This window comes from Salvelinus namaycush, chromosome 10 (genome assembly GCF_016432855.1).
Source record: "Salvelinus namaycush isolate Seneca chromosome 10, SaNama_1.0, whole genome shotgun sequence".
In the NCBI taxonomy this organism is placed as follows: domain Eukaryota; kingdom Metazoa; phylum Chordata; class Actinopteri; order Salmoniformes; family Salmonidae; genus Salvelinus; species Salvelinus namaycush.
The window spans coordinates 19,940,792-19,967,650 of record NC_052316.1 but is presented as its reverse complement, the minus strand read 5'-3'; the positions used below and the strand labels follow the sequence as shown (position 1 = coordinate 19,967,650).

The 26,859-nt window shown below is 42.1% G+C and overlaps 1 protein-coding gene across 1 annotated transcript; it reads left to right on the top strand.

Moving 5' to 3' along the window:
* Positions 1–1,055: 1,055 nt before the first annotated feature.
* On the top strand, positions 1,056–26,583 carry myo1f (myosin IF). Its single transcript, XM_039002468.1, has 28 exons — positions 1,056–1,233; positions 6,012–6,143; positions 6,829–6,918; positions 7,147–7,241; positions 16,657–16,744; positions 17,039–17,128; positions 17,981–18,112; positions 18,298–18,432; positions 18,673–18,805; positions 19,160–19,356; positions 20,743–20,823; positions 20,940–21,026; positions 21,132–21,218; positions 21,315–21,482; positions 21,664–21,749; positions 21,861–21,942; positions 22,066–22,172; positions 22,324–22,422; positions 22,568–22,712; positions 22,888–23,002; positions 23,173–23,342; positions 23,493–23,638; positions 23,870–24,016; positions 24,168–24,316; positions 24,486–24,548; positions 24,747–24,948; positions 25,174–25,349; positions 25,585–26,583. The coding sequence occupies exons 1-28, from the start codon at positions 1,231–1,233 to the stop codon at positions 25,659–25,661; spliced, it is 3,282 nt and encodes a 1,093-aa protein (XP_038858396.1). The 5' UTR covers positions 1,056–1,230; the 3' UTR covers positions 25,662–26,583.
* Positions 26,584–26,859: the final 276 nt, after the last annotated feature.

Genomic DNA, 26,859 nt, shown 5'->3' with positions numbered 1-26,859 from the left:
AGCAGTCGATTGACTGACCAGGGTCAATTAAACCACAGTTTCTCTCAAATAAAAAGCCTGCCGAAATAAAATGTTTATTAAAAGCATCACTTATCCCTTTCTCCTCAGTTTGATGCCAGAGTCAGACAGAACTTGCTAAGGCAGGGAAGAAGAGGAATTTGTACGCTTCAGTGCATTTACTGTTGTCCAAAATTTAGAAGTACTAGCAGACCACTGTCCACTGCAGTCAGTTTTTCTTGCCTTGGCCAAGGCCCGATTTCTCATCTAAATGGGCTCAGATAGCACAGAAGAAAACCAAGAGTTAGATCTATCTTTGATGCTGTATTGTTTAAAATGGGCATGTTAATATGCTAGAGGAATAAACATGGAGGATACATGTTCTAGAGCCAACTCAGGGTCAGGAATACAGGAGACAGTGTCTAAATCAGAGGTGAACATGTCATGTAAAAACCCTTTTTAAAATGTCTCTTTAATTAAACGTTTTAAAGTTCGTTATGGGTGTAGTGCCATTCACTGCAAGCCTTTCAGATGTTAAGGTTGAGAGACTAACCACAGTCTGGGTGGAGTAGTTAGTAAACAACTGAAGCGTCATGTAAAGTGAGATGGGAAATTAAACACAGAAGTGCCATCAGTTAAATTATTGGTATGTTATAGAGGGGTTATTCATGATATGAAAATACTGTCTGTATCAAAGATTACGTTTGTTATGGACTTTAACAATGTATGATATAACAGCCCCTAACAGTATCAACATTGACTGTTAATTAGGTCTAAACATTTAGACCATGACTAAATGAAGAATTATAAATGCAACAGAGTAGAAGTGGTACCTATAGTTATAAGGTGAGTGTGTGTGTGTGTTTTTGTGTGTGTGTGTGTGTGTGTGTGTGTGTATGTGTGTGTGTGTGTGTGTGTGTGTCTGTATCTCTGTGTGTGTCTGTATCTGTGTGTGTGTGTGTGTGTGTGTCTGTGTCCTCTTAAGTCTGTGGCAGAGCAGTTCTTGTTTCGCTCTGGGTCTGTGGGAGTATGAGGAAGTACGTTTGAATGCGTTGAATGTTAAAGTCTTCTAGGTGGCTGTTCTGTCTGTGTGACTGTGTGTGCTAGAGACTTCCTGACTGTGATGGTCGTGCTGTGAAGGGGCTAGTGTGGGATTACCGACACACACAGTCTGGACTTTGAACACCTGGTCCAGGACCGTGGAAGAAGAGGGGCACACGCACCGCCGGCACGATGGTAACACACCACACACATACCTAGACTATTGCAGACTCTCCTCACTAGGACTCGTCTATCCTCTCCATCTACTGTATATGCTGAGCACAGGCAGCTGGTGCCACCTCAATTGGGGAGGACGGGTTCATAGTAATGTCTGGAATAGAATTCATGGAATAGCTTTGACAGATCAAGCAAATTATTTCCTTGTGTTTAAAACCATTCCATTAATTTCATTCCAGTCATTATTATGAGCCATTATGGGCCATCCTCCCCTCAACAGCCTCCTGTGATGGTTTCCTCTATCTCACAGACCTTCTGAAGAACATGGCCTTATATGTTAGGTTGAGGTCACTTGACTCAGCTGTACAGTGGGCTCTCACATTATGCCCGGATGCTGGCACTTATCACACTCTGGAGCCTGGCAACAGCTGACTTAGAACCAACGGGGAAGCACAGTGATGTTCACTGTGTGTTCATTTTATGTCCAGATGATGAAAGGAAAATAGATAACTGTTGTCTTCTATCACTCTTGTCAACAAAAATCATACAACAAAGTGCTGCAGAACAGGAGGTAGTGGACATCAAGTAGTAGAGACTCTAACTCCTTAAATGGAGAACATGCTGTCCTTTCCTCTTTTGACTGACAAGCCCTGCTAGTATCCACTCAGGTTATAGTGAGTGTTTCTAGTCAAGAGGGATAGAAGCATTGATTGAATCCTATGTCCTCACATTTGTGTAAGAATGTGCTGTACACTATGGAGTAGTTAATAAAACTTCTCTGCTGCTGCTACAACCTGTTTTTTTCCTAACCAGAGATTGTATTCTCATGACGTTAACAAGACATGAGAGAGAAAGTACATGTAGGTATGACAATACTGATCAAAAGCATTAAAAAGAGTCCTATCAAATGTGAAAACTAGCAGTAGAGGGGACTATTGTTCCTAAGGAGCTGGGTAAGGTCTAACCCTTGCTCTTTCTTTTCCTACTAGTACTGAGTTTGCTGATAACTTTATTGAGGAAAAATGTACTTACTGAGATATGTGATATGTTGTTGTCTCACCTACAGTGGCTTACGAAAGTATTCACCGCCCTTGGCATTTTTCCTATTTTGTTGCCTTACAACCTGGAATTAAAATTGATTTTGAGGGGTTTGTATCATTTTATTTACACAACATGCATACCACTTTGAAGATGCAAAATATTTTTTATTGTGAAACAAACAAGAAATAACACAAAAAAACAGAAAACTTGAGCGTGCATAACTATTCACCCCCCCAAAGTCAATACTTTGTAGAGCCACCTTTTGCAGCAATTACAACTGCAAGTCTCTTGGTGTATATCTCTATAAGCTTGGCACATCTAGCCACTGGGATTTTTGCCCATTCTTCAAAGCAAAACTGCTCCAGCTTCTTCAAGTTGGATGGGTTCCGCTGGTGTACAGCAATCTTTAAGTCATACCACAGATTCTCAATTGGATTGAGGTCTGGGCTTTGACTAGGCCATTCCAAGACATTTAAATGTTTCCCCTTAAACCACTCGAGTGTTGCTTTAGCAGTATGCTTAGGGTCATTGTCCTGCTGGAAGGTGAACCTCCGTCCCAATCTCAAATCTCTGGAAGACTGAAACAGGTTTCCCTCAAGAATTTCCCTGTATTTAGCACCATCCATCATTCCCTCAGTTCTGACTAGTTTCCCAGTCCCTGCCGATGAAAAACATTGCCACAACATGATGCTGCCACCACCATGCTTCACTGTGGGGATGGTGTTCTCAGGGTGATGAGAGGTGTTGGGTTTGCGCCAGACATAGCGTTTTCCTTGATGGCCAAAAAGCTAAATTTTAGTCTCATCTGACTGATTCGATATGTTTAGGGAGTCTCCCACATGCCTTTTGGCGAACACCAAACATGTTTGCTTTCATAAAGCCCGGCTCTGTGGAGTGTATGGCTTAAAGTGGTCCTATGGACAGATACTCAAATCTCCGCTATGGAGCTTTGCAGCTCCTTCAGGGTTATCTTTGGTCTCTTTGTTGCCTCTGATTAATGCCCTCCTTGCCTGGTCTGTGAGTTTTGGTAGGGGGCCCTCTCTTGGCAGGTTTGTTGTGGTGCCATATTCTTTCAATTATTTAATAAGGGAATTAATGTTGCACCGTGGGATGTTCAAAGTTTTGGATATTGTTTTATAACCCAACCCTGATCTGTACTTCTCCACAACTTTGTCCCTGACCTGTTTGGAGAGCTCCTTGGTCTTCATGGTGCCACATGCTTGGTGGTGCCCCTTGCTTAATGGTGTTGCAGACTCTGGGGCCTTTCAGAACAGGTGTGTATATACTGAGATCATGTGACAGATCATGTGACACTTAGATTGCACACAGGTGGACTTTATTTAACTAATTATGTGACTTCTGAAGGTAATTGGTTGCGCCAGATCTTATTTAGGGGCTTCATAGCAAAGGGGGTGAATACATATGCACGCACCACTTTTCTGTTTGTTATTCTTAATTTTTTTTTTGAAACAAGTAATTTTTTAAATTTCACTTCCCCAATTTTGACTATTTTGTGTCTGCCCATTACATGAAATCCAAATAAAAATCAGTTTAAATTACAGGTTGTAATGCAACAAAATAGGAAAAACGCCAAGAGGGTGAATACTTTCGCAAGGCACTGTAGCTATCTTAAAATGAATGCACTAACGGCAAGTCGCTCTGGATTAACATGTAAATGTAAGGGTGAACTGTTTAAAGAAGTTCTGAAGTATTGTCTGGAATGGAAGAGCAGCAGTGACGTGTTGAAAAGTGGAGAGGGTTTCACAAGATGTAGTGGTGAGGCGTGAGAAGGGAAGTGCAGCAGCCCTGACAGAGAGACAGAGGGGCCTGTAGTTTCTAGCACAATACTTCCTCCTCACACAGACTCCCAAGCACAGATCCGGCCCCTTGCTGGATGCGCAAACACACAAAAGATTTTCTAAGATAGCGGAGTAAGCTTACAATAAGACTTCTTTCATTGATAGATTGATTTTGGATGCATTGTCACAACTTTTTTCTGCAACAGGCTGACTCACTCACAGTAGTGAGTGAGTCACAACAGTGATGACAGATGGAATGAACTACAGTAGTCCTCTCTGAACACACAAAGCATCTCCCAGGTCTGACACTACACAGCAGCAAGTGGGCTATTTTAGCATAGCACTGGATCAGCAGTCAAATCAGCAGTTAGCTATTTAAAGCAGTCAGAACCTTGGTTTCACCCAGCTGACGCCATTTCTGTGTGCTGAGCCGAATACTTATGGATGTGGTCTGAAATGTGTGACAAACAAACAGCCTTAGTCAGGTTGTTCACATGAAAAGTGGGCATCATTCTTTACAACAGAGATTCAATTGCCGGCCCTCAAGGACTGAAGTACTGCTTGTTTTCTTACAGTATCTAATGTTCATGGTAGCTTATTTGTAATTGAATATCATTGATTGATTGGCCAGAGAGTTGACTGACTCACTGGGGTTCCAATATACATTTGTATTAGAACTTTCTCCTCCAAAGTTATCACTAGAAGGTTGAGAGAGTTGGAACTCAGACCACAGTAATCATGTTAGACCTATTTTCAGGTTCCACCACACATCAAAACAAAACAGCGTTGGGAACCCAAACAAGGCTAAGATCATATCATGCAGTGTAATACACCATCGTTGGCCAAACCTGGTTCAACTCAACTCTTTATGTGGTGATAGGGAAGTCAGGAAACTCTCTGCACGATGTGGTGGACGTCATCATCATATTGAAGGCATAGGAATGGGAGGGAAGCAGAAAATGAAAGGAGAGTCTTTTTTTTGGCAGTTACTTTAAAATGCACTACATTAATTTTGTGTAAAGAAATCACCAAACCATGGCCCAATCAAAGATTTGTATAACTAACCCAAGATAGACCACAGGATGTCGGTTCCAGTGGGAGCAAATAAATCATAGTGGGCAGAATAAGCAAGAGCTAGTGACAGCCTATTGGTGTGTTCTAGCAAGTATTTGCATATTTCTTTTAGGGAACGCCTACTCTGTGAAGCGCGTGTGTGCAATAACTCAATTTGCCCTTGCACTCCTTCTAAACAATGCAGTTGTTTGAAACTTTGGCAACGGGTAAAGTCTACAAAACTTAGTCTACTCTGTTCATAACAGATTCTAGTTTTGGAAACAGAAAACTGTATCGAGATCAAATGTTTGGGCTTCCTCTCACCAACATATTTGGGAGTGAGTGGAAACGCGAACCAGATGCTTCACATTTATACATCCTGTGAAATATCTGTCTCATTGCTCTATCTGTGGTCCAATGGTATACTTTAAACTGAGTCCCCTCCCATTCCACAGACTCCTAAAGATAGCATATTCAATAGATACCACAACTACTGGTTATCACTGTCGTAGATCAGAGTGGGAAGCAGTACTTTACAGAGATGGCCAAATTGGCATATGCTCACCTCATCTACAGAGCGTTGCCGGGTAACTGTCCTCAGCTTCCTGTACTGATAACCACAGTTAGTCACATTCTTAATGACACAGTTACACACAGAGAGACCCTGCTGCCGAGAAACTTCTCTCTGATGTCTACTGGTGCACATGCCTTCCAATTACAGTTGGCCCATGCTTCCTCTGGTTTTCTATACCCCTCCTGTTTGTAGATACCCTCTCATAATGTTCTGTAACTCACATTCAGTATGAACTAGGTCATCTATAGATCTACCTCTGCTTTTCTCTCTGCCTCAATTACAAATAAAAAGTTTGTGCATTTCCTAACCCTGACCGTTCTCTCCTGCAGGGCAGTAAGTATCACTGGCAGAGTCAGAATGTCAAGCAGAGTGGTGTGGACGACATGGTGCTACTGTCCAAGATCAGCGAAGACGCCATCGTGGAGAACCTGAAGAAGAGATACATGGATGACTACATCTTCGTATCCTGTTTCATTGTCTGTTAGGGACCTTCCTTCATCACTTCTCACAAATGTCTCTTCAGAAAAAATACAGCAGGGAAGTACACTGTGGAGACACGACCTACTCCCTCACACACTCTCAGACTGATGTATTTATAGGCATACACACATATACACACACAAACAAAAAACTGTTACAAATGGCTTTTAAACCATTTGAGAATTGAGGTCATTGAGGTCATTCCACTGGCCGATAGCATTAGGTCCTTCCATTCTATATCATGGGTGAGCACAGCTGATGTTTGTACTCACACAGTAGCAACAACACAATAACAAACATACATACCATCCTTGCCTCATCCCCCTACCACACATATGTACTCACTCAACTTCTTCACATGCGCAGACACACATGAATGTATGCAATAATAGGACTGCACTGTTCCTCTTTTGGATGCACTTTGTGACTCAACAGCACACTTCCGTGTTTTTAGTACATATTTTACTGCACATTCGGGACTTACTTCATTCTTTGTGTGAAAAAAAGCATTATATTTGTGTGTGTAATCCAGTCCGGATGAAATTAATGTATGGTTTGGGATATTTATCTTTTTGAAAAGTTTACATAAATCAACAATTTCGCTGTGATTGTTTCAATATCATATTCTGTGATTTCACCAGAAACACCCTTAACTGTCATGTGCAGACCTATATTGGCTCTGTGTTGATATCAGTGAACCCTTTCAAACAGATGCCCTACTTCACTGACCGGGAAATTGAACTCTACCAAGGGGCTGTGAGTAAACCATCCTATTGTTCAACATATACTTTGGTCTTTATACCGTATTCCCATTCACTTCCTTGTTTACCTTCATAGTTGTATATTAATCTCTCTCTCTCCTCTCTCTCCTCTCTCTCTCTCTCTCTCTCTCTCTCTCTCTCTCTCTCTCTCTCTCTCTCTCTCTCTCTCTCTCTCTCTCTCTCTCTCTCTCTTGTTTTTCTGTCCATCTTTCTCCATGTAAAGGCCCAGTATGAAAACCCTCCCCACATCTACGCCCTGACTGATAACATGTACAGGAACATGATGATTGATCAGGAGAACCAGTGTGTTATTATCAGGTGTGTTATTATACCAGTGTCATAACTGCTATCTCTTTCTGCTGGCAGGCAGTATGTAGTCCTAGTTCTTCTCTGTGCCTCTCTCTGACGCACCTTAGGCCTTCTCATGTGCGTCATTCTACCCAAAAACATTTACTCTCACTGCTTTTCTCAGAACTAACAAAGAACCAAAGCTCAATCAGTGTGTGATTTCCTTTCTAACTACACTGAACAGAAATATAAATGTAACATGCAAGAATTTAAAAGATTTTACTCAGTTACAGTTCATATAAGGAAATCAGTCAATCAAAATAAATAAATTAGGCCCTGATCGATGGACTTCACATGACTGGGAATACAGATATGCATCTGTTGTTAACAGATACCTTAAAAAAATGGTAGGGGCGTGGATCAGAAAACCACTATTTGTCTCAAGCAGCGCGACACATCTCCTTCGCATAGAGTTGATCAGGCTGTTGATTGTGGCCTGTGGAATGTTGTCCCACTCCTCTTCAATGGCTGTGCGAAGTTGCTGGATATTGTCGGGAGCTGGAACACGTTGTCGTACACGTCGATCCAGAGCATCCCAAACATTTTCAATGGGTGACATGTCTGGTGAGTACGCAGGCCATGGAAGAACTGGGACATTTTCAGCTTCCAGGAATTGTGTAGATCCTTGAGACATGGGGCTGTGCATTGTCATGGTGAAACATGAGGTGATTGCGGCGGATGAACGGCACAACAATGGGCCTCAGGAACTCGTCACGGTATCTTTGTGTATTCAAATTGCCTTTGATAAAATGCAATTGTGTTCGTTGTCCATAGCTTATGCCTGCCCATACCATAACCCCACCGCCATCATTGGGGCACTCTGTTCACAACATTGACATCAGCAAATCGCTCGCCCACATGACGCCATACATGCTGTCTGCCATCTGCCTGGTACAAACCGCGATTCATCCATGAAGAGCACACTTCTCCAGTGTGACAGTGGCCATCCGTGGTGAGCATTTGCCCACTGAAGTCAGTTAGGACTCTGAACTGCAGTCAGGGCAAGACCCTGGTGAGGATGACGAGCACACAAATGAACTTCCCTGAGATGGTTTCTGACCGTTTGTGCAGAAATTCTTTGGTTGTGCAAACCCACAGTTTCGTCAGCTGTCCGGTTAGCTGGTCTCAGACTATTCCGCAGGTGAAGAAGCCTTATGTGGAGGTCCCGGGCTGACATGGTTACACGTGGTCATTGGTTATGAGGCCAGTGGGACATACTTTATTATTTGTTATCTTGATTTTATTTTATTTTTTTATTGAATATTCGAAACATACAATATACTTGCAGTGAAGCCGCTCAATAACCACATCATACCAGTCATCCAACAGATTCCCATTCAGAGCGACACACATCCAGGATCAATGCCCTGCTCAAGACCATGTTGACCGATCTACCACCAGGCCAAAAAACGTGAACCCGAACCCTCCAAGATCCCTCCACAGTTCCCCAATAGCTGTCTCTCAACCATTCGAGACCCTTCCCACAGTCCCCCCCAGGAAGAAAAAACAAAATAAAAAATACAATTAATTCCATTCCCCACCCCCAAGAACCCCCCAATGCACCAACAACCAAGAGAATGAACTAAAGAGAAAAAAAGAAAAGACAGAAGAAAACAGCAAACAACAATGCAAAAAAATAAAACAAAATAATACATTTAAAACAAAGGACATCAAGAACAACTGAAATCATAACAGCAATGCCAACTGTATATGTTTGTGTGCATGTCTGGCACTATTACATGTATGTGTGTGTTCTTGTATGTGTTTATTTGAATGAGAGTGTGTGTATATGCATGTGTACAAACACCTGCACAGCATCAGCCTCAGGCAAACCAGCATTAGTTGTAAAAACACTGCCACTTAGTGTCATTCAAATGTACTTTTTATTATGATTTATTTTGACTTTTTTCCCCCCTTTATCTTTTGACCATCATTCTCTCTCTCACACAGCAACTCCACTCCCACTTGTCTCCAATTCCACATACCAACCCTCAGCTTCCCTCAGCCCTTCCCATCTATTTCTGCTGGCCACCCACTTCGGGTTTCTATGCAACTCATATGTTTCAACTATACTGTGATGTTTAATGTACAATTTCAATCTATCTAATCGAATAGAATCCACAGATTGCGAGATGAAAATAAATAATTTTACTAAGACTATTAGTATATTAGTAACTGACTGACCCGGTCTCTCTAGATCTCCTAACAGTACTATTTCTAGGGCCAATTTTAGATCAAGGCTATGCATTTTCAGCCATTCCTGAACCTGAGACCAGAAACAGGCTACCTGAGGGCAATACCAAAATAAATGGTCTATTGATTCTGTATCCTCACAACAAAATCTGCAGAGCTTTGATGATTTTATGCCCCAAATATTCAACATTTTGTTGGTGGCAAGAATTCTATATATAATTTTAGCTGAAAAGCACAAAGTATTTAATCTTGCCTTGTTTTATATATCAACTCATACACCCTGTACAATGGAATCGGTACATCAAAAATCTCTTCCCAACTATTTTTTTATCTGTATGGCACAGTTGTCAACAACCTAGTCCTCAAATGAAACTGGTATACTTTCCTATTTATGCTATTTTTATTCCTCCGCCAGTTTTGATCCTTTATATTGGGCAGACAGACCAGTTCCCTACCTCCTCCCGCTGCCACCTGCCTCCTCCATTTTTGGGGCAATGCTGTAATCAATTGGTTGTACTCTTGGATTGAGCAGACCTTTCCGTACAATGCTGATAACTCCATGAAGGACATAACTCTACCATTACAATTTACAATATAATTTAAGAACAAAATACCCTTTTCAAACATCTTTCCCATAAATACAGGTATTTTATCAACCAGCACATTTGAGTTCAGCCATAATATTTGTTGTAATATTGTTCTATCTTTTCAGGGGGATGAAATTGAAATTGTAGCCTGCTCTGCAATGCTTGTTTGAAAAAGAGAGATACTTTGAAAAAAGTATCATTTTCAATTAATCAAAAATGAGACATGGCAATCTGCACAAAGGCAAAAAGGCCATTTTTAAACAATGGATGCACTTTTCTTAGTAATCTACTTGAGAACCATTTAGGGTTCAAATAAAACTTTTGAATGAGTGAAGCTTTTAGAGAGAGGTTTAGTGCTTTTATATCTAATCATCTCAACCCACCCAATTCATATTCATTATATAGATAGGCATGTTTTATTTTGTCTGATTTAGCGTCCCAGATAAAGCGAAATATTTTTTGCTCATATGATTTGAAAAATGAATCATCAGGAGTAGGCAGCTCCATAAGTAAGTGCGTAAACTGAGATATGACTAAGGAGTTAATCAGGGTAATTTTTCCATAAATAAACAGGTATTTACCTCTCCATGGTTGCAGGATCTTGTCTATTTTTACAAGTTTTCTATTGAAATTCATTGTGGAGAGCTTTATATGAATACCGAGTATGTCTACTTCACCATCAGCCCATTTTATAGGTAAACTGCAGGGTAATGTAAAAGTTGTATTTTTTAAGGATCCAATACGTAATATTGTACACTTATCATAATTAGGTTTTAGTCCAGAGAGTACAGAAAATTTATCTAGATCTTAAATGAGACATTGCAGGGATCTAGCTTGAGGACTTAATATAAAACTTGAGTCATCGGCATTCTAAAATTATCTGCCGAAATTGTTGCAACCCCTATTACTAGCCTGTTCAACCTCTCTTTCGTATCGTCTGAGATTCCCATAGATTGGAAAGCTGCCGCGGTCATCCCCCTCTTCAAAGGGGGAGACACTCTAGACCCAAACTGCTACAGACCTATATCTATTCTACCCTGCCTTTCTAAGGTCTTCGAAAGCCAAGTTAACAAACAGATTACCGACCATTTAGAATCCCACTTTTTCCGCTATGCAATCTGGTTTCAGAGCTGGTCATGGGTGCACCTCAGCCACGCTCAAGGTCCTAAACGATATCATAACCACCATCGATAAGAGACATTACTGTGCAGCCGTATTCATCGACCTGGCTAAGGCTTTCGACTCTGTCAATCACAACATTCTTATTGGCAGACTCAACAGCCTTGGTTTCTCAAATGATTGCCTCACCTGGTTCACCAACTACTTCTCTGATAGAGTTCAGTATGTCAAATCGGAGGGCCTGTTGTCTGGACCTCTGGCAGTCTCTATGGGAGTGCCACAGGGTTCAATTCTCGGGCCTCTTTTCTCTGTATACATCAATGATGTCGCTCTTGCTGCTGGTGATTCTTTGATCCACCTCTACGCAGACGACACTATTCTGTATACCTCTGGCCCTTCTTTGGACACTGTGTTAACTAACCTCCAGATGAGCTTCAATGCCATACAACTCTCCTTCCGTGGCCTCCAACTGCTCTTAAATGCAAGTAAAACTAAATGCATGCTCTTCAACGGATTGCTGCCCGCACCTGCCCGCCCGTCCAGCATCACTACTCTGGACGGTTCTGACTTAGAAAACGTGGACAACTACAAATACCTAAGTGTCTGGTTAGACTGTAAACTCTCCTTCCAGACTCACACTAAGCATCTCCAATCCAAAATTAAATCTAGAATCGGCTTCCTATTCCGCAACAAAGCATCCTTCACTCATGCTGCCAAACATACCCTTGTAAAACTGACTATCCTACTGATCCTCGACTTCGGCGATGTCATTTACAAAATTGCCTCCAACACTCTACTCAACAAATTGGATGCAGTCTACCACAGTGCCATCCGTTTTGTCACCAAAGCCCCATATACTACCCACCACTGCGACCTGTACGCTCTCGTTGGCTGGCCCTCACTTCATACTCGTTGCCAAACCCACTGGTTCCAGGTCATCTACAAGTCTCTGCTAGGTAAAGCCCCGCTTTATCTCAGCTCACTGGTCACCATAGCAGCACCCACCCATAGCACGCGCTCCAGCAGGTATTTCTTACTGGTCACCCCCAAAGCCAATTCTTCCTTCGGCCGCCTCTCCTCTGCTGCCAATGACTGGAACGAACTGCAAAAATTACTGAAGCTGGAGATTCTGACCTCCCTCACTAGCTTTAAGCACCAGCTGTCAGAGCAGCTCACAGATCACTGCGCCTGTACATAGCTCATCTGTAAATAGCCAATCTAATCTACCTCATCCCCATACTGTATTTATTTATTTATCTTGCTCCTTTGCACCCCAGTACCTCTACTTGCACATTCCTCTTCTGCACATTCTACAATTCCAGTGTTTAATTGCTATATTGTAATTAATTCGCCACCATGGCCCATTTATTGCCTTCCCTCTCTTATCCTACCTCATTTGCACATGCTGTATATAGATTTTTCTACTGTATTATTGATTGTATGTTTGTTTATTCCATGTGTAACTCTGTGTTGTTGTATGTGTCGAATTGCTTTGCTTTATCTTGACCAAGTCGCAGTTGCAAATGAGAACTTGTTCTCAACTAGCCTACCTGGTTAAATAAAGGTGATATAAAAATACATGGACACCTTTGTTTTTAAGCCTTGGATTTCTAATCCTCTAATGTTGTTATTGGATCTGATCTTAATAGCTAGCATTTCGATGGCCATAATGAATAGATATGGTGACAGCGGACACCCTTGTTCAACTCCTCTTGACAATTCAAAACTCTCTGAGAAGTAGCCGTTATTTATTATTTTACACCTGGGGTTGCTATACATTATTTTTACCCATTTTATAAGAGAATTACCGAAATTGAAAAAAGCCAGGCATTTATAAATAAAATCCAGTCTTACTTTATCAAATGCCTTTTCAAAATCCGCTGTAAATACCATTCCTGGCTTCTTATATGTTACATGATGTTCTATTATTTCTAGTAGTATATTATCTCCAATGTAAAAAACGTGTCTGATCAGGATGAACAATACCTGGTAAAACCCTTTTAATTCTGAGTGCTATGCATTTTGCTAGTATTTTTGCATCACAACATTGAAGTGTAAGGGGCCTCCAGTTTTTTAGATAGACTGGGTCTTTATATTTTTATTTTACCAGGCAAGTCAGTTAACCTTTCTAGGACACACGTTCCGCTAGCGGAACCCCCCCACAACATTCCGCTGAAAAAATTCAAAAATATTTTTTTGAAATATGTAACTTTCACACATTAACAAGTCCAATACAGCAAATGAAAGATAAACATCTTGTTAATCTACCCATCGTGTCCGATTTAAAAAATGCTTTACAGCGAAAACACAACATATGATTATGTTAGATCACCACCAAGTTCAAAAAACACAGCCATTTTCCCAGCCAAAGATAGGAGTCACAAAAACAGAAATAGAGATAAAATTAATCACTAACCTTTGATGATCTTCATCAGATGACACTCATAGGACATCATGTTACACAATACATGTATTTTTTGTTCGATAATGTGCATATTTATATCCAAAAATCTTAGTTTACATTGGCGCCATGTTCAGAAATGCCTCCAAAATATCTGGAGAAATTGCAGAGGGCCACGTCAAATAACAGAAATACTCATCATACACTTTGATGAAAGATACATGTTTTACATATAATTAAAGATACACTTGTTCTTAATGCAACCGCTGTGTCATATTTCAAAAAAACTTTATGGGAAAAGCACACCATGCAATAATCTGAGACGGCGCTCAAATATAAATAACATTTCTCCGCCATGTTGGAGTCAACAGAAATACGAAATTAGATCATAAATATTCCCTTACCTTTGATTATCTTCATCAGAATGCATTCCCAGGAATCCTAGTTCGACAATAAATTGTTGTTTTGTTCGATAATGTCAATTATTTATGTCCAAATAGCTACTTTTGCTAGCGCGTTTAGTACACATATCCAAACGCTCGTGCAAGTCACGCATAACGTCGGACAAAAACTTCAAAAAGTTATATCACAGGTCGAATAAACTTGTCAAATTATTAAGTTTGACAAGTTAATCAATCTTCAGGATGTTGTTGTCATATATATCCAATAACGTTCCAACCGGAGCATTCCTTTGTGTCTGTAAAAGTTATGGAACGCAAGGCGATATCATGAGGAATGCGCGTGACCAGGAACTGGCAATCTGCCAGACCACTGACTGAAAGACCTCCCATCCGGTCCCACATCACAGTATAAACTTCATTCAACGTTCTACCGCCTGTTGACATCTAGTGGAAGGCGTTGGAAGTGCAAACAAATCCATATCTTCCTGGGATTTGAATAGGCGATGAGTAGAAAAAACACCAGCCTCAGAATTTCCACTTCCTGTTTGGAAGTTTGCCTGCCATATGAGTTCTGTTATACTCACAGACATAATTCAAACAGTTTTAGAAACTTCAGAGTGTTTTCTATCCAATAGTAATAATAATATGCATATATTAGCATCTGGGACAGAGTAGGAGGCAGTTCAATTTGGGCACGCTATTCATCCAAAGTGAAAATGCTGCCCCCTATCCCTAAAAAGGTTTAAGAACAAATTCTTATTTTCAATCACAGCTTAGGAGTGGGTTAACTGCCTTGTTCAGGGGCAGAACGACAGATTTGTACCTTGGGGATTCGATCTTGCAACCTTTCAGTTACTAGTCCAACGCTCTAACCACTAGGCTATGCTGCCATCTGGGTCTTGTTTTAATAATAGAAAAATCAGACCTTCCTGCTGAGTACCTGACAGACTACCATTTCTATATGAGTAGTTAAAACAATCTAACAATGGAGCTTTTAGTATATCAAAAAATACTTGATATACCTCTACTGGTATGCCATCAAGCCATGGGGTTTTTCCAGACTGAAAGGATTTAATAGCCTCAAAAAGTTATTCCTCTGTAATTTGGCCTTCGCACTGATCTGTCTGTACATTTGTTAATTTTCCATTTTTTATATTATTTGGAAAGAATTACTTAGCATAATCTTCATTCAGTGGGAAAGGATGAGACGGAAAAGAGAACATCTGCCTAAAATAATTAGGTTCCTCTTTTAAAATATCATTCGGAGAATCATAGATGACTCCGTCTTCAGTAACGAGTTTCTGCAAATTATTTTTGTTAGTCTTGTCTCTTTAGCCAGAAACTGCTTTTTTATTATTGATGAATATTGAATTGAATGACCCCTGAAGGTACATTTTAAGGTATCCCAAACAATAAGGAGATTTGCTGAACCTATATTATACTGAAAAAATTCAGTTATAAATTATTTTGTCTTGGTTAAAAATAAGTTGTCCTCCAGTAAACTTACATTTCCAATATCCCCGTCCACGTGAAAAATCTATAAGAGTTATGTGAATGCCAATTAGATGATGATCCGATCGCATTCTGTGTCCTATTAAAACTTTTTTAACCTTTGATGCAAGAGAGAAAGAGATAAGAAAGTAGTCAAGACGACTAGCTTGATTAAGTCTCCTCCATGTATATCTCACTAGGTCGAGGTTTTTTAGTCTCCAAATATCCACTATTTCTAATGTGTCCATAATATTTGTGATTTCCTTAAGGGCACGGTGATGATAGTTTGTAGAGTGATTACCTTTACGGTCCATTGAGGTACTTAACACTGTGTTATAGTCTCATACCATAATGATTAGATCATAAGTTCAATAAATTGGTATAAATATTTTCGAAGAACTGTGGATCATCCTGATTTGGACCATATAAATTAATGAGCCAAATCTTTTTTTCGTCCACTTTCATATTCAAAATGTTTGTTAATTAATATCATCACACCCTTTGAGTTCCTTTGTCCATGACATAAAATTATTTCACCACCCCATTCCTTTTCCCACTCAACTTCATCTAAGGATGTAGAGTGAGTTTCCTGTAAACAGTATACGTTAAACAGTGGGACATACTGCCAAATTCTGTAAAACAACGTTGGAGGCGGCTTATGATAGAGAAATTAACATAAAATTCTCCGGCAACAGCTCTGGTGGACATTCCTGTAGTCAGCATGCCAATTGCACGCTCCTTCAAAACTTGAGACATCTGTGGCATTGTGTTGTTTGACAAAACTACACATTTTAGAGTGGCCTTTTATTGTCCCCAGCACAAGGTGCACCTGTGTAATGATCATGCTTTTTAATTAGCTTCTTGATATTCTACACCTGTCAGGTGGATGGATTATCTTGGCAAAGAAGAAATGCTCACAAACAGGGATATAAACAAATTTGTGCACAGAATTTGAAAGAAATAAGCTTTATGTGCATATGGAACATTTCTGGGATATTTTAGTTCAGGTCATGAAACATGGGACCAACACTTTACATGTTGTGTTTATATTTCTGTTTAGTATAAAAGAAACAGAAACTCATGTGCAGCCATAGATCACCTTCACAACAAGTTTCACAAAAAGTTTTTTTGATACAGTGTAAATTAGAGGGTTATCATTAATATGGCTGTATGTTTTGTGTGTGTTGTGCCAGTGGGGAGAGTGGAGCTGGGAAGACTGTGGCTGCAAAATACATTATGGGTTACATCTCCAAAGTATCAGGAGGAGGTGATAAAGTGCAGGTATTACCTTCTGTTACTACTATTACTACTATTACCATTAGCATTACTATTACTACTATTACCATTACCATTACTATTACTACTATTAGCATTGCCATTACTATTACTACTATTACCATTACTATTACTACTATTAGCATTACTATTACTACTATTAGCATTACTATTACTACTATTACCATTACTATTACTACTATTACCATTACTATTACTACTATTAGCATTACCATTACTAATGACTGTGAAGGAAACTGAAGTGCTGTGTTGTGATGTTTCTCTGTATGTGTCTCTCAGCATGTGAAGGACATCATCCTCCAGTCCAATCCTCTATTAGAGGCCTTCGGCAATGCCAAGACTGTCCGCAACAACAACTCCAGTCGCTTTGTGAGTGATATGTACAGCAATCAGCCTCCCTTCATCTTGTTCTTCCTCCTCCTCTCTAGACACTGTGTGTGGGCTAATAAAGTAAGACTGATACTGTAAACTGATCATTTCTGCTAGTTCTGTGCTAACTATTCTTATAGACACTGTGCACAGAGGCTGTTGTTTTTCAAGTGCTCTACCAGAGGTGATCTGAATTCTGCAGACTATATACCCACAGCAGCAGTATGCAACAGCCACCTTTCACCCTCTCCCCTTTCCCTACTGCTGAGATCCTGAGATGTTAGCCTCAACTCCTAACCACATCCACATGCAACCGTGCAGGCTTTGTAGCTGAGTGCATGTCACCTCTGGGGTTTCCTGCCTCTGAGGTTCCCAGCTGTACTGTAGGCCTCTATTATAGAAGAACAACACAATGAGATGAAAGAGCTTGAGAAGACTGAGATGAGGTGAAATCCTGGGTGGGGTCAACAGCTGTGTAGTAATGTAAATATATTATTTTGTGGTACATCTTGTGGTACAGAGCATTAGTACATCTCGTGTCACTGCTCTGATAATTCCATTCTACCAATACATAGGGCCACATACCCATTTTCATTTAAATACGAGTCATTTAGCAGACGCTCTTATCCAGAGCTACTTACAGGAGCAATTAGGGTATAGTGCCCTGATCAAGGGAACATCGACAGATTTTTCACCTAGTCCGTTCAGGGCTTCGATACCAGCTCTCTTTCGGTTACTGGCCCAACGCTCTTAACCACTAGGCTACCTGCCCCCCGGACCACAACCACAAAGTCAGAATAATGAACCATGTCTAATTTGAGTGATAGGTTTTTGTGTGTTCTGATCTAACAGGGTAAATACTTTGAGATCCAGTTTAGCAGAGGAGGAGAGCCGGACGGTGGTAAAATCTCCAACTTCCTTCTTGAGAAGTCGAGGGTGGTGAGCCAGAATGAGAACGAGAGGAACTTCCACGTCTACTACCAGGTCAGTCAGGCACCGAGCTAGGCCAGCAGTAACTTAACAACCCACAATGATAATGTGTTTGACTTTCTCACCCTACAGCACAGATTTAACGGTTCTGTAGGGTTTCATAATTGGGTGTGAATTGTTGATGTGTAATTCATGTGCTGTAACTTTCAGTTGTGTTTTGTCTGAACTGTTGTATTTAGCTAATAGAGGGAGCCAACCCCCAGCAGAAAGAAGCCCTGGGCATCATGACTCCAGAATACTACTACTACCTGAACCAGTCTGGGACATACAAAGTGGACGGAACTAATGACAGCAAGGACTTTCAGGAGACAATGGTACCTTACGCCATCAGGGCTTAAAACAGAGTACACATTTTTTTTTCTTTATTGAGACATCACAGAAGCGCTGGGAACAAATTGACACTCATATTTATATTCATAATACAGGCTTATATTAGCTAAATATACTGTTCTATTGTGTTTTCCCAGTCCTTGTGTGTTGTCAGAGCCAGCAGTAATGGCGCTCTGTACAGGACCATAGACCATAGACACAACAGTGTTGAGTTTTGTCCACAGGAAGCCATGAATGTGATTGGGATCCCGGAGGCCTACCAGGCTCAGGGGCTGCAGATCATAACAGGAATCCTGCACCTTGGAAACATCAGCTTCATAGAGGCAGGCAACTATGGGCAGGTGGAGAGCACTGACTGTGAGTGGGAGAAGACAAACATGCCTAATACACACACATGCACATGAACACATGCTCACAGAGCTCCACACAAACACATGCACACAGAGCTCCACATGAACACATGCACACAGAGCTCCACATGAACACATGCACACAGAGCTCCACATGAACATATGCACACAGAGCTCCACATGAACACATGCACACAGAGCTCCACATGCACAAGTAAGCATCAATGCAACTGTCCCCATAAGGTGAAAAAACATTAGAGAGGGATAGTCACCAAAACACACTTTTGCCATAATGAAAGCAGGAATTCATGTATTTTGCTCAGGTATTCTGTTTGTTCTGTATGTTTTTCCTCCCTCCCAGTGCTTGCCTTCCCTGCCTATCTGCTGGGCGTTGACCCAACGCGTCTGCAAGACAAACTGACCAGCAGAAAGATGGACTCAAAGTGGGGTGGAAAGTCTGAGTCCATCGATGTGACACTCAATCAAGAACAAGCCACCTATACCCGAGACGCCCTGGCCAAGGCCCTCTACACACGACTCTTTGACTATCTGGTGGAGGTCAGGGACAACTAAACTCAGCAAAAAAATAAACGTCCTCTCACTGTCAACTGCGTTTATTTTCAGCAAACTTAATGTTTAAATATTTGTTTGAACATAACACGATTCAACAACTGAGACATAAAGTTCCACAGACATGTGACTAACAGATGGAATAATGTGTCCCTGAACAGAGGGTTCAAAATCAAAAGTAACAGTCAGTATCTGGTGTGGCCACCAGCTGCATTAAGTACTGCAGTGCATCTCCTCCTCATGGACTGCACCAGATTTACCAGTTCTTGCTGTGAGATGTTACCCGACTCTTCCGCCAAGGCACCTGCAAGTTCCCGGACATTTCTGGGGGAATGGCCCTAGCCCTTCCCCTCCGATCCAACAGGTCCCAGACATGCTCAATGGGATTGAGATCCAGGCTCTTCGCTGGCCATGGCAGAACACTGACATTCCTATCCTTCAGGAAATCACGCAAAGAACGAGCAGTATGGCTGGTGGCATTGTCATGCTGGAGGGTCATGTCAGGATGAGCCTGCAGGAAGGGTACCACATGAGGGAGGAGGATGTCTTCCCTGTAACGCACAGCGTTGAGATTGCCTGCAATGACAACAAGCTCAGTCCGATGATGCTGTGACACACCGCCCCAGACCATGACGGACCCTCCATCTCCAAATCGATCCCGCTCCAGAGTACAGGCCTCGGTGTAACGCTCATTCCTTCGACAATAAGCGTGAATCCGACCATCACCCCTGGTGAGACAAAACCGCGACTCGTCAGTGAAGAGCACTTTTTGCTGTCCTGTCTGGTTCAGCGACGGTGGGTTTGTGCCCATAAGCAACATTGTTGCCGGTGATGTCTGGTGAGGACCTGCCTTACAATAGGCTTACATGCCTTCAGTCCAGCCTCTCTCAGCCTATTGCGGACAGTCTGAGCACTGATGGAGAGATTGTGTGTTCCTGGTGTAACTCGGGCAGTTGTTGTTGCCATCCTGTACCAGTCCCGCAGGTGTGATGTTCGGATGTACTGATCCTGTGCAGGTGTTGTTACACGTGGTCTGCCACTGTGAGGACGATCAGCTGTCTATCCTATCTCCCTTAATTGCCTACCGTCTGCAAGCTGTTAGTGTCTTAACGACAGTTCCACAGGTGGATGTTCATTAATTGTCTATGAACTGTAATTGTAAACCCTTTACAATGAAGATCTGTGATGATCTGTGAAGTTATTTGGATTTTTACGAATTATCTTTGGAAGACAGGGTCCTGAAAATGGGACGTTTCTTTTTTTGCTGAGTTTACTATACACTGCAATGATACACACACAGACACAAATACAGTAATGGTGACACGTCCATTTCATACTAATTAACTCTCCTCTTTCTTCCTCTCCTATTACCAGGCAATAAACAAAGCCATACAGAAACCTCATGAAGAATACAGTATAGGAGTACTTGACATATATGGCTTTGAGATATTTCAGGTGAATGGTATATTAAATACATAGACATGTACATCTCTGATCTCTGATGGGATAATAAGACCAGACATAGCTATGTGATAACATTGTCTTCAATCTGGATGTGTGCTTTCTGGCAGAGGAATGGGTTTGAGCAGTTCTGCATCAACTTTGTTAACGAGAAGCTACAGCAGATATTTATTGAGCTGACACTGAAGGCTGAACAGGTACAAACCACTCTCAAATCTCAACACTTTTAATTTCCTTTACGAGGTGTCTTGGATGTTGTGATAATTATATTGGCATTATCTATCTCTCTATGTTTCTCCCAGGAAGAGTATGTTCAGGAAGGCATCAAGTGGACACCAATTGAGTATTTCAACAACAAGGTTGTGTGTGACCTCATCGAGAATAAGTTGGTGAGCCCAAAATGACAATATCTCAATGCAATTTCCACAAATGTGTCTTTATTCTGCATGTGGCTACCACGCTAAATGTCTAACAATCCCCTCCAGAACCCGCCAGGCATCATGAGTGTGCTGGATGATGTGTGTGCCACCATGCATGCCAAGGGTGAGGGGGCAGATGGCACCCTGCTCCAGAAGCTCTCTGCGGCGGTGGGCACTCACGAACACTTCAACAGCTGGAACTCTGGCTTTGTCGTCCACCACTACGCAGGCAAGGTGGGTACCAGGAGAGGACAAGTCTTCTCATGCTCAAAACACATAGAAGTAGACACTTCTAGGCTGAGGTAGAAAGGAATGTTCCATCAATGGGAAGTGGGTAGTTAGACATGTGGGTGAAGGAAGTGTGAATGTCGGTGTGAATGTTGATATTTACACATGATGTCTCATGTCACCTCAGGTCTCCTACGAAATAAATGGCTTCTGTGAGAGAAACCGGGACGTGCTTTTTAATGACCTCATTGAACTCATGCAGAGCAGTGAACAGTACGTAGGCCTCTATCTTTACCTTAACAGACACGTGTCTCAAAACAACCAAGGCTTGAAAATAATGTGGGAGAGGTCAATGAAATGTTGTCCTCCATCTTGTTCCCACAGTGACTTCATCCGCAGCCTCTTCCCTGAAAACCTCAACACAGACAAGAAGAGCAGGCCCACTACTGCTAGCTCTAAGATCAAGGTAACTGTCCCCACTCCACTGCCAGCACTGTGGTTCAGTGGCTGAGTGGAACAGTACACCCATAGGTTTGAGGTTATTAGTAGCTACATGGTGGTACATCCATCTCTTATGTTCTCTCTGCAGAAACAAGCCAATGATCTGGTGAACACGTTGATGAAGTGCACCCCCCACTATATCCGATGTATCAAACCCAACGAGACTAAGAGACCCAAGGACTGGGAGGAGAGCCGGTGTGTCCCTATTACACCCCTCAACAGACACCAAATATCCAATAGCAGAACATTCAGAGAATTCAGCAGGGAGTTATGACGGTATAGTTTGGAACATTAGAAATGGAACATTAGAATAAAGGGGATGATGAAACTATGTGTGTGTGTTTAGGGCCAAGCACCAGGTGGAGTACCTTGGGCTGCGGGAGAACATTCGTGTACGTCGAGCCGGCTACGCCTACCGCAGAGTCTTCAATAAGTTCCTACAGAGGTGAGTCTTATTTACTCTTAGGTGTGTGTCCTTCAGTGTCTGCTTTGTGTCCTCTCAGTGTGTGTGTGTGTGTGTGTGTGGGGGGGGGGGGGGGGTGTAGTGTATGCCCCCCGCCAGTGCCTGACCCTCTGTGTGTGGCCTGCAGGTATGCCATCCTGACGGCAGAGACGTGGCCGTGCTGGCAGGGGGGAGAGCAGCAGGGGGTCCTGCATCTCCTCCGCTCTGTCAACATGGACACAGATCAGTACCAGATGGGGCGCTCCAAGGTCTTTGTCAAGGCCCCAGAGTCGGTAGGGGCCCACATAGGTCTCCCTGAGAAAAGTGCTGTTTCTTTTATCTCAATGGGTCTTCCCAGTTTAAATGAATATATGAAATGTATTACAAAAAAGGTGTGAGGTATTCATCTATATACTGTAAAATGGTTTCTTTGATCAAAGCATTCCCTCTCCCCTCCGTCTCTCCTAGCTCTTCTTATTGGAAGAGATGCGGGAGAGGAAATTTGACATGTTCGCCAGGACCATCCAGAAGGCTTGGAGGAAGTACATCGCCAGGAGGAAATATGAACAGATGAGGGAGGAGGGTAAGTGTGTCAATGATCCTAGAGGGGTGTGTGGGGATGAAACAAGGAAGAAATATGAATATACATAAATCAATGTAAATACAGAAAATGAATATACAGCAATGAATATGTCCTTGAAGGTTCTTACTTAAAATGACCATGAACTCCCCTCTCTCGCATGTTATCCGCAGCCTCGGACATCCTGTACAACTCTAAGGAGCGGAGGAGGAACAGCATCAACAGGAACTTTGTTGGAGACTACCTGGGCCTGGAGCAGAGGCCTGAGCTCAGACAGTTCCTGGCCAAGAGGGAGCGAGTCGACTTTGCAGACTCGGTCAACAAGTTTGACCGCAGGTTCAATGTGAGTCTACCTGTCCCTCCCTTACAGAGCGGTGAGGAAAAGAGAGCCAATGCCGGGGTTAACAACACAACATGGGGTTAACTTCTTCCATTTACACACACTCATTCTCACTCTTATTCTTTCTTTCCCCCTCCCATTTTCTCTCTCCAGTCCATCAAGAGGGACCTGATTCTGTCTCCCAAGGGTATCTACCTGATAGGCAGAGAGAAGGTGAAGAAGGGGCCAGAGAAGGGACAGATAAAGGAGGTGTTAAAACGGAAGCTGGAGTTTGAGAGCATCCACTCTGTCTCTCTCAGGTAAAGGGTTTTTCTCCCTGCTAGACTTAGAATAGCATATAACAGTCCAGTATGATGTACCATTGGGAACTTTTGTGGTCAGTGTTGTCATTAATAAACAGGAACTGATCACACAGGATATGTAAAAAAATAACTTTGCTATATCGGCCTACTGTGTGTGACACTTCTTGTCTTCTATCAACGGCAATCCCTCACACCTTTCCATTTCTGCCTTTCTCCCTCTCCATGTAGTATGAGACAGGATGATTTCTTCATCGTGCATGAGGCTCAGTATGACAGTCTGCTAGAGTCCAACTTCAAGACTGAGTTCCTCAGCCTGCTCTGTAAGCGCTATGAAGAGGTGACCAAGAACAAGCTGTCTCTCTCCTTCAACGACAGGTATGACTACACACATACTGGATAGGAACAGCCTCGCTATATGACTCTCTATGTGTGGTCTCCATAGTTTAGTTGATCGAGTTAACTTTGGATGAAAGCATCTGGTAAAATTGATCATATCATTCATGTCCACTGTTGTGGCTCTCTATAGACTGGAGTTCCGGGTGAAGAAGGAGGGCTGGGGTGGAGGGGGCACCCGTGTTGTGGTGTTCCAGAGGGGACAGGGAGACCTGGCTGAGATCAAACCAGCTGGAAAGACCCTCACCATCAACGTGGGAGATGGCCTGCCAAAGACCTCCAGTGAGCATCAGGAACAGAAAGAATTACATACCCGAAGTGGAAAAGAGACATAGATATAGTAGATAATGTATAGAATACTAAGTCTGACTCAATACAGTGTACAGTATATAATATATCCTGTTAATCCTAATATGTCATAGTTTAAAACTCTACATGTTTATTTTGTCAGAGCCCACCAAGAAGGGATTTCCACAGAACCATGGAGGAGGCAGGAGTCAGCCTCCCAGCAGAGGTAAACTCATTATTTGGTCCAGATATGTTCCTACGTCATTGGCAGGCCTCACTCCATGAACATGGACTTGCAGTGCTCACTATGAACTGTGTACCACCACTGTGATAATTATGTTGAGATATTAGAGGTCTTAGTGTATGAATGGTATACAATTTGTCTTGTGTTTTGATGGTATCTGTGTTCCTCTTCTTTGACTAGGGCACCAGAATGGTGCACCCAGAGGTAGAGGTGCTCCACTGCCCCAGCAGCCAGAGCATACCTACTCCATCCCCCAGAAACAGAACCGGCCCCCCAGCGCCGCCCTCCCCAAACTGGGCTCCCTGAATACGAGACGAGGCTCGGTTCAGACTAAGCAGGGGAACCTGGACTTCCTCAACGTGCCTGACCAGGGCGTGTCTGGGTGAGCTGAATAAACTGAGCACACAGTGGGTATTCACAAAATATACTATCTGCAGTGAAGGGTTGGAGTTGGGCTCTCATCTCTCTAATCCCCCCCCCCTCTCTCTCTCTCTCTCATCTCTCTCTCACCCCCCCCTCTCTCTCTCTCTCATCCCCCCCCTCTCTTTCTCTCTCATCTCTCTCATCCCCCTCTCTCATCTCCCCCCTCCTCTCTCTCTCTCTCCAGAATGCAGAGGAAGAGGAGTATCAGCAGCCAGCGGCCACCCCCGGCCCCGTCCAGCCGGCCCAAGGCCCAGCCACGCCCCACCGGCCCGCGTTGCCGGGCGCTGTACCAGTATGCTGGCCAGGACACAGACGAGCTCAGCTTCGACACCAATGATATCATCGACCTGCTCAATGAAGGTGAGGAACACGTAGGGAAGGAATAGAATAGTACTCAATTCTCTATTTGTTAAGAAACTGTGGAAAAGGGTGAGAAGAAAGAGGCAGAAGAGACTACACAGTGCTATTATGCTTTAAGTGCTGATCCCGAATAAGCTCACAGCATCAATTCATGCTCAGACCTGTATTGGATGAGTTCTAAGACTGTACTGTGTGTGGAGTCCACAGCTGTCCATATCTCTGTGTTCCCCTGCAGATGCATCAGGCTGGTGGAGAGGCAGGTTTTGTGGCAAGGAAGGACTCTTCCCTGGGAACTTTGTGGAGAAGATCTGATTACTGCCTGTCCTGTGGCCCAACAAACAATGTATACAACAGACATGACTATCCACTGTAAAGCAATGGTGAATTGCATGTAAGCCTAACAGTAATTACAAGAGATATCTGATTTATAAGCGTATCAATAGAATCATCACCAGTTCTTTATAATATCTGCACAACAATATAAGTACAGAGTAAGATTAATGTTGGAAAGCTAGCTGAAACAGAGAACCGTGACTTTCTTTTACCAGTTTCACAAAAGAGGACAGCTTTGAGGTGCTAACTCAAAATAGGATGCAATGATTTTATGCATATTATTTAAAAAATTGCTTTGTGATAACTGTGTAACAAATGTAATGCCATCAAGTGTAGAAAAAAAAGCATCCCAGAAATTCTGATTTTGTCTTTGAGTAAATACTACCTTTAAAGGGGCAATCAACAGTTTCTACATCCATTTTTTGACTAATAAATTAATGATATGCACCCATTGATTCCTGAAAAATATAACTTATAAATGCCTCATGAGCTTAGTTTAACTGTCATACCCCATCAGAACCCAAAATGTAAGCTTGTTTACCCCAATGTTTGTAAACAAAGAAAATGTAAACAAACACTATACAGCCTTAAAACATGGTTCAAACTATCATTTTGCTATCTTGGATGGTCATTCCTTGCACCCATAGCTCTGTCTATGAATTTTTGTGATTACATTTCTCCAGCCTGATCCCTCAGCTTTTTACCGAACCAGGGGTGTGGAGGCTGCTTTGATATTGTTTCTACTTATGATTGGCGCTTTAAGCAACCACTGGGAGGTACCGCTGCACCATTTCCTTGTCTTCAATTCGGGCAAGTCAATGTGCACTGAGCATAAAGTCTGACTGATGTATGATAATATACATGGTTATTTGATGTTATAAACTTGTAATTACAAATAATAGTTCTGCTATGTTGAATTCATTACAAAACTAGTTTATGGGTTGTAAAATAACTTCACCTTGAAATTAACAAATGAACAGAGAATTTATATTTTTGTCAAGTGGCAGTGGTCATAATATAGACAATTATTATAGATACAGAAATGATTGATATACTGTTTTTGTCTCCTTGACGCAATGTGTAACTAAATGAAACTGAATGCTTGAAGGCCACCTCATTCTTATATCATGTTTAGCTATCAATAATGAACCCTGGAATGCACCCTTGTTTTTCAAAG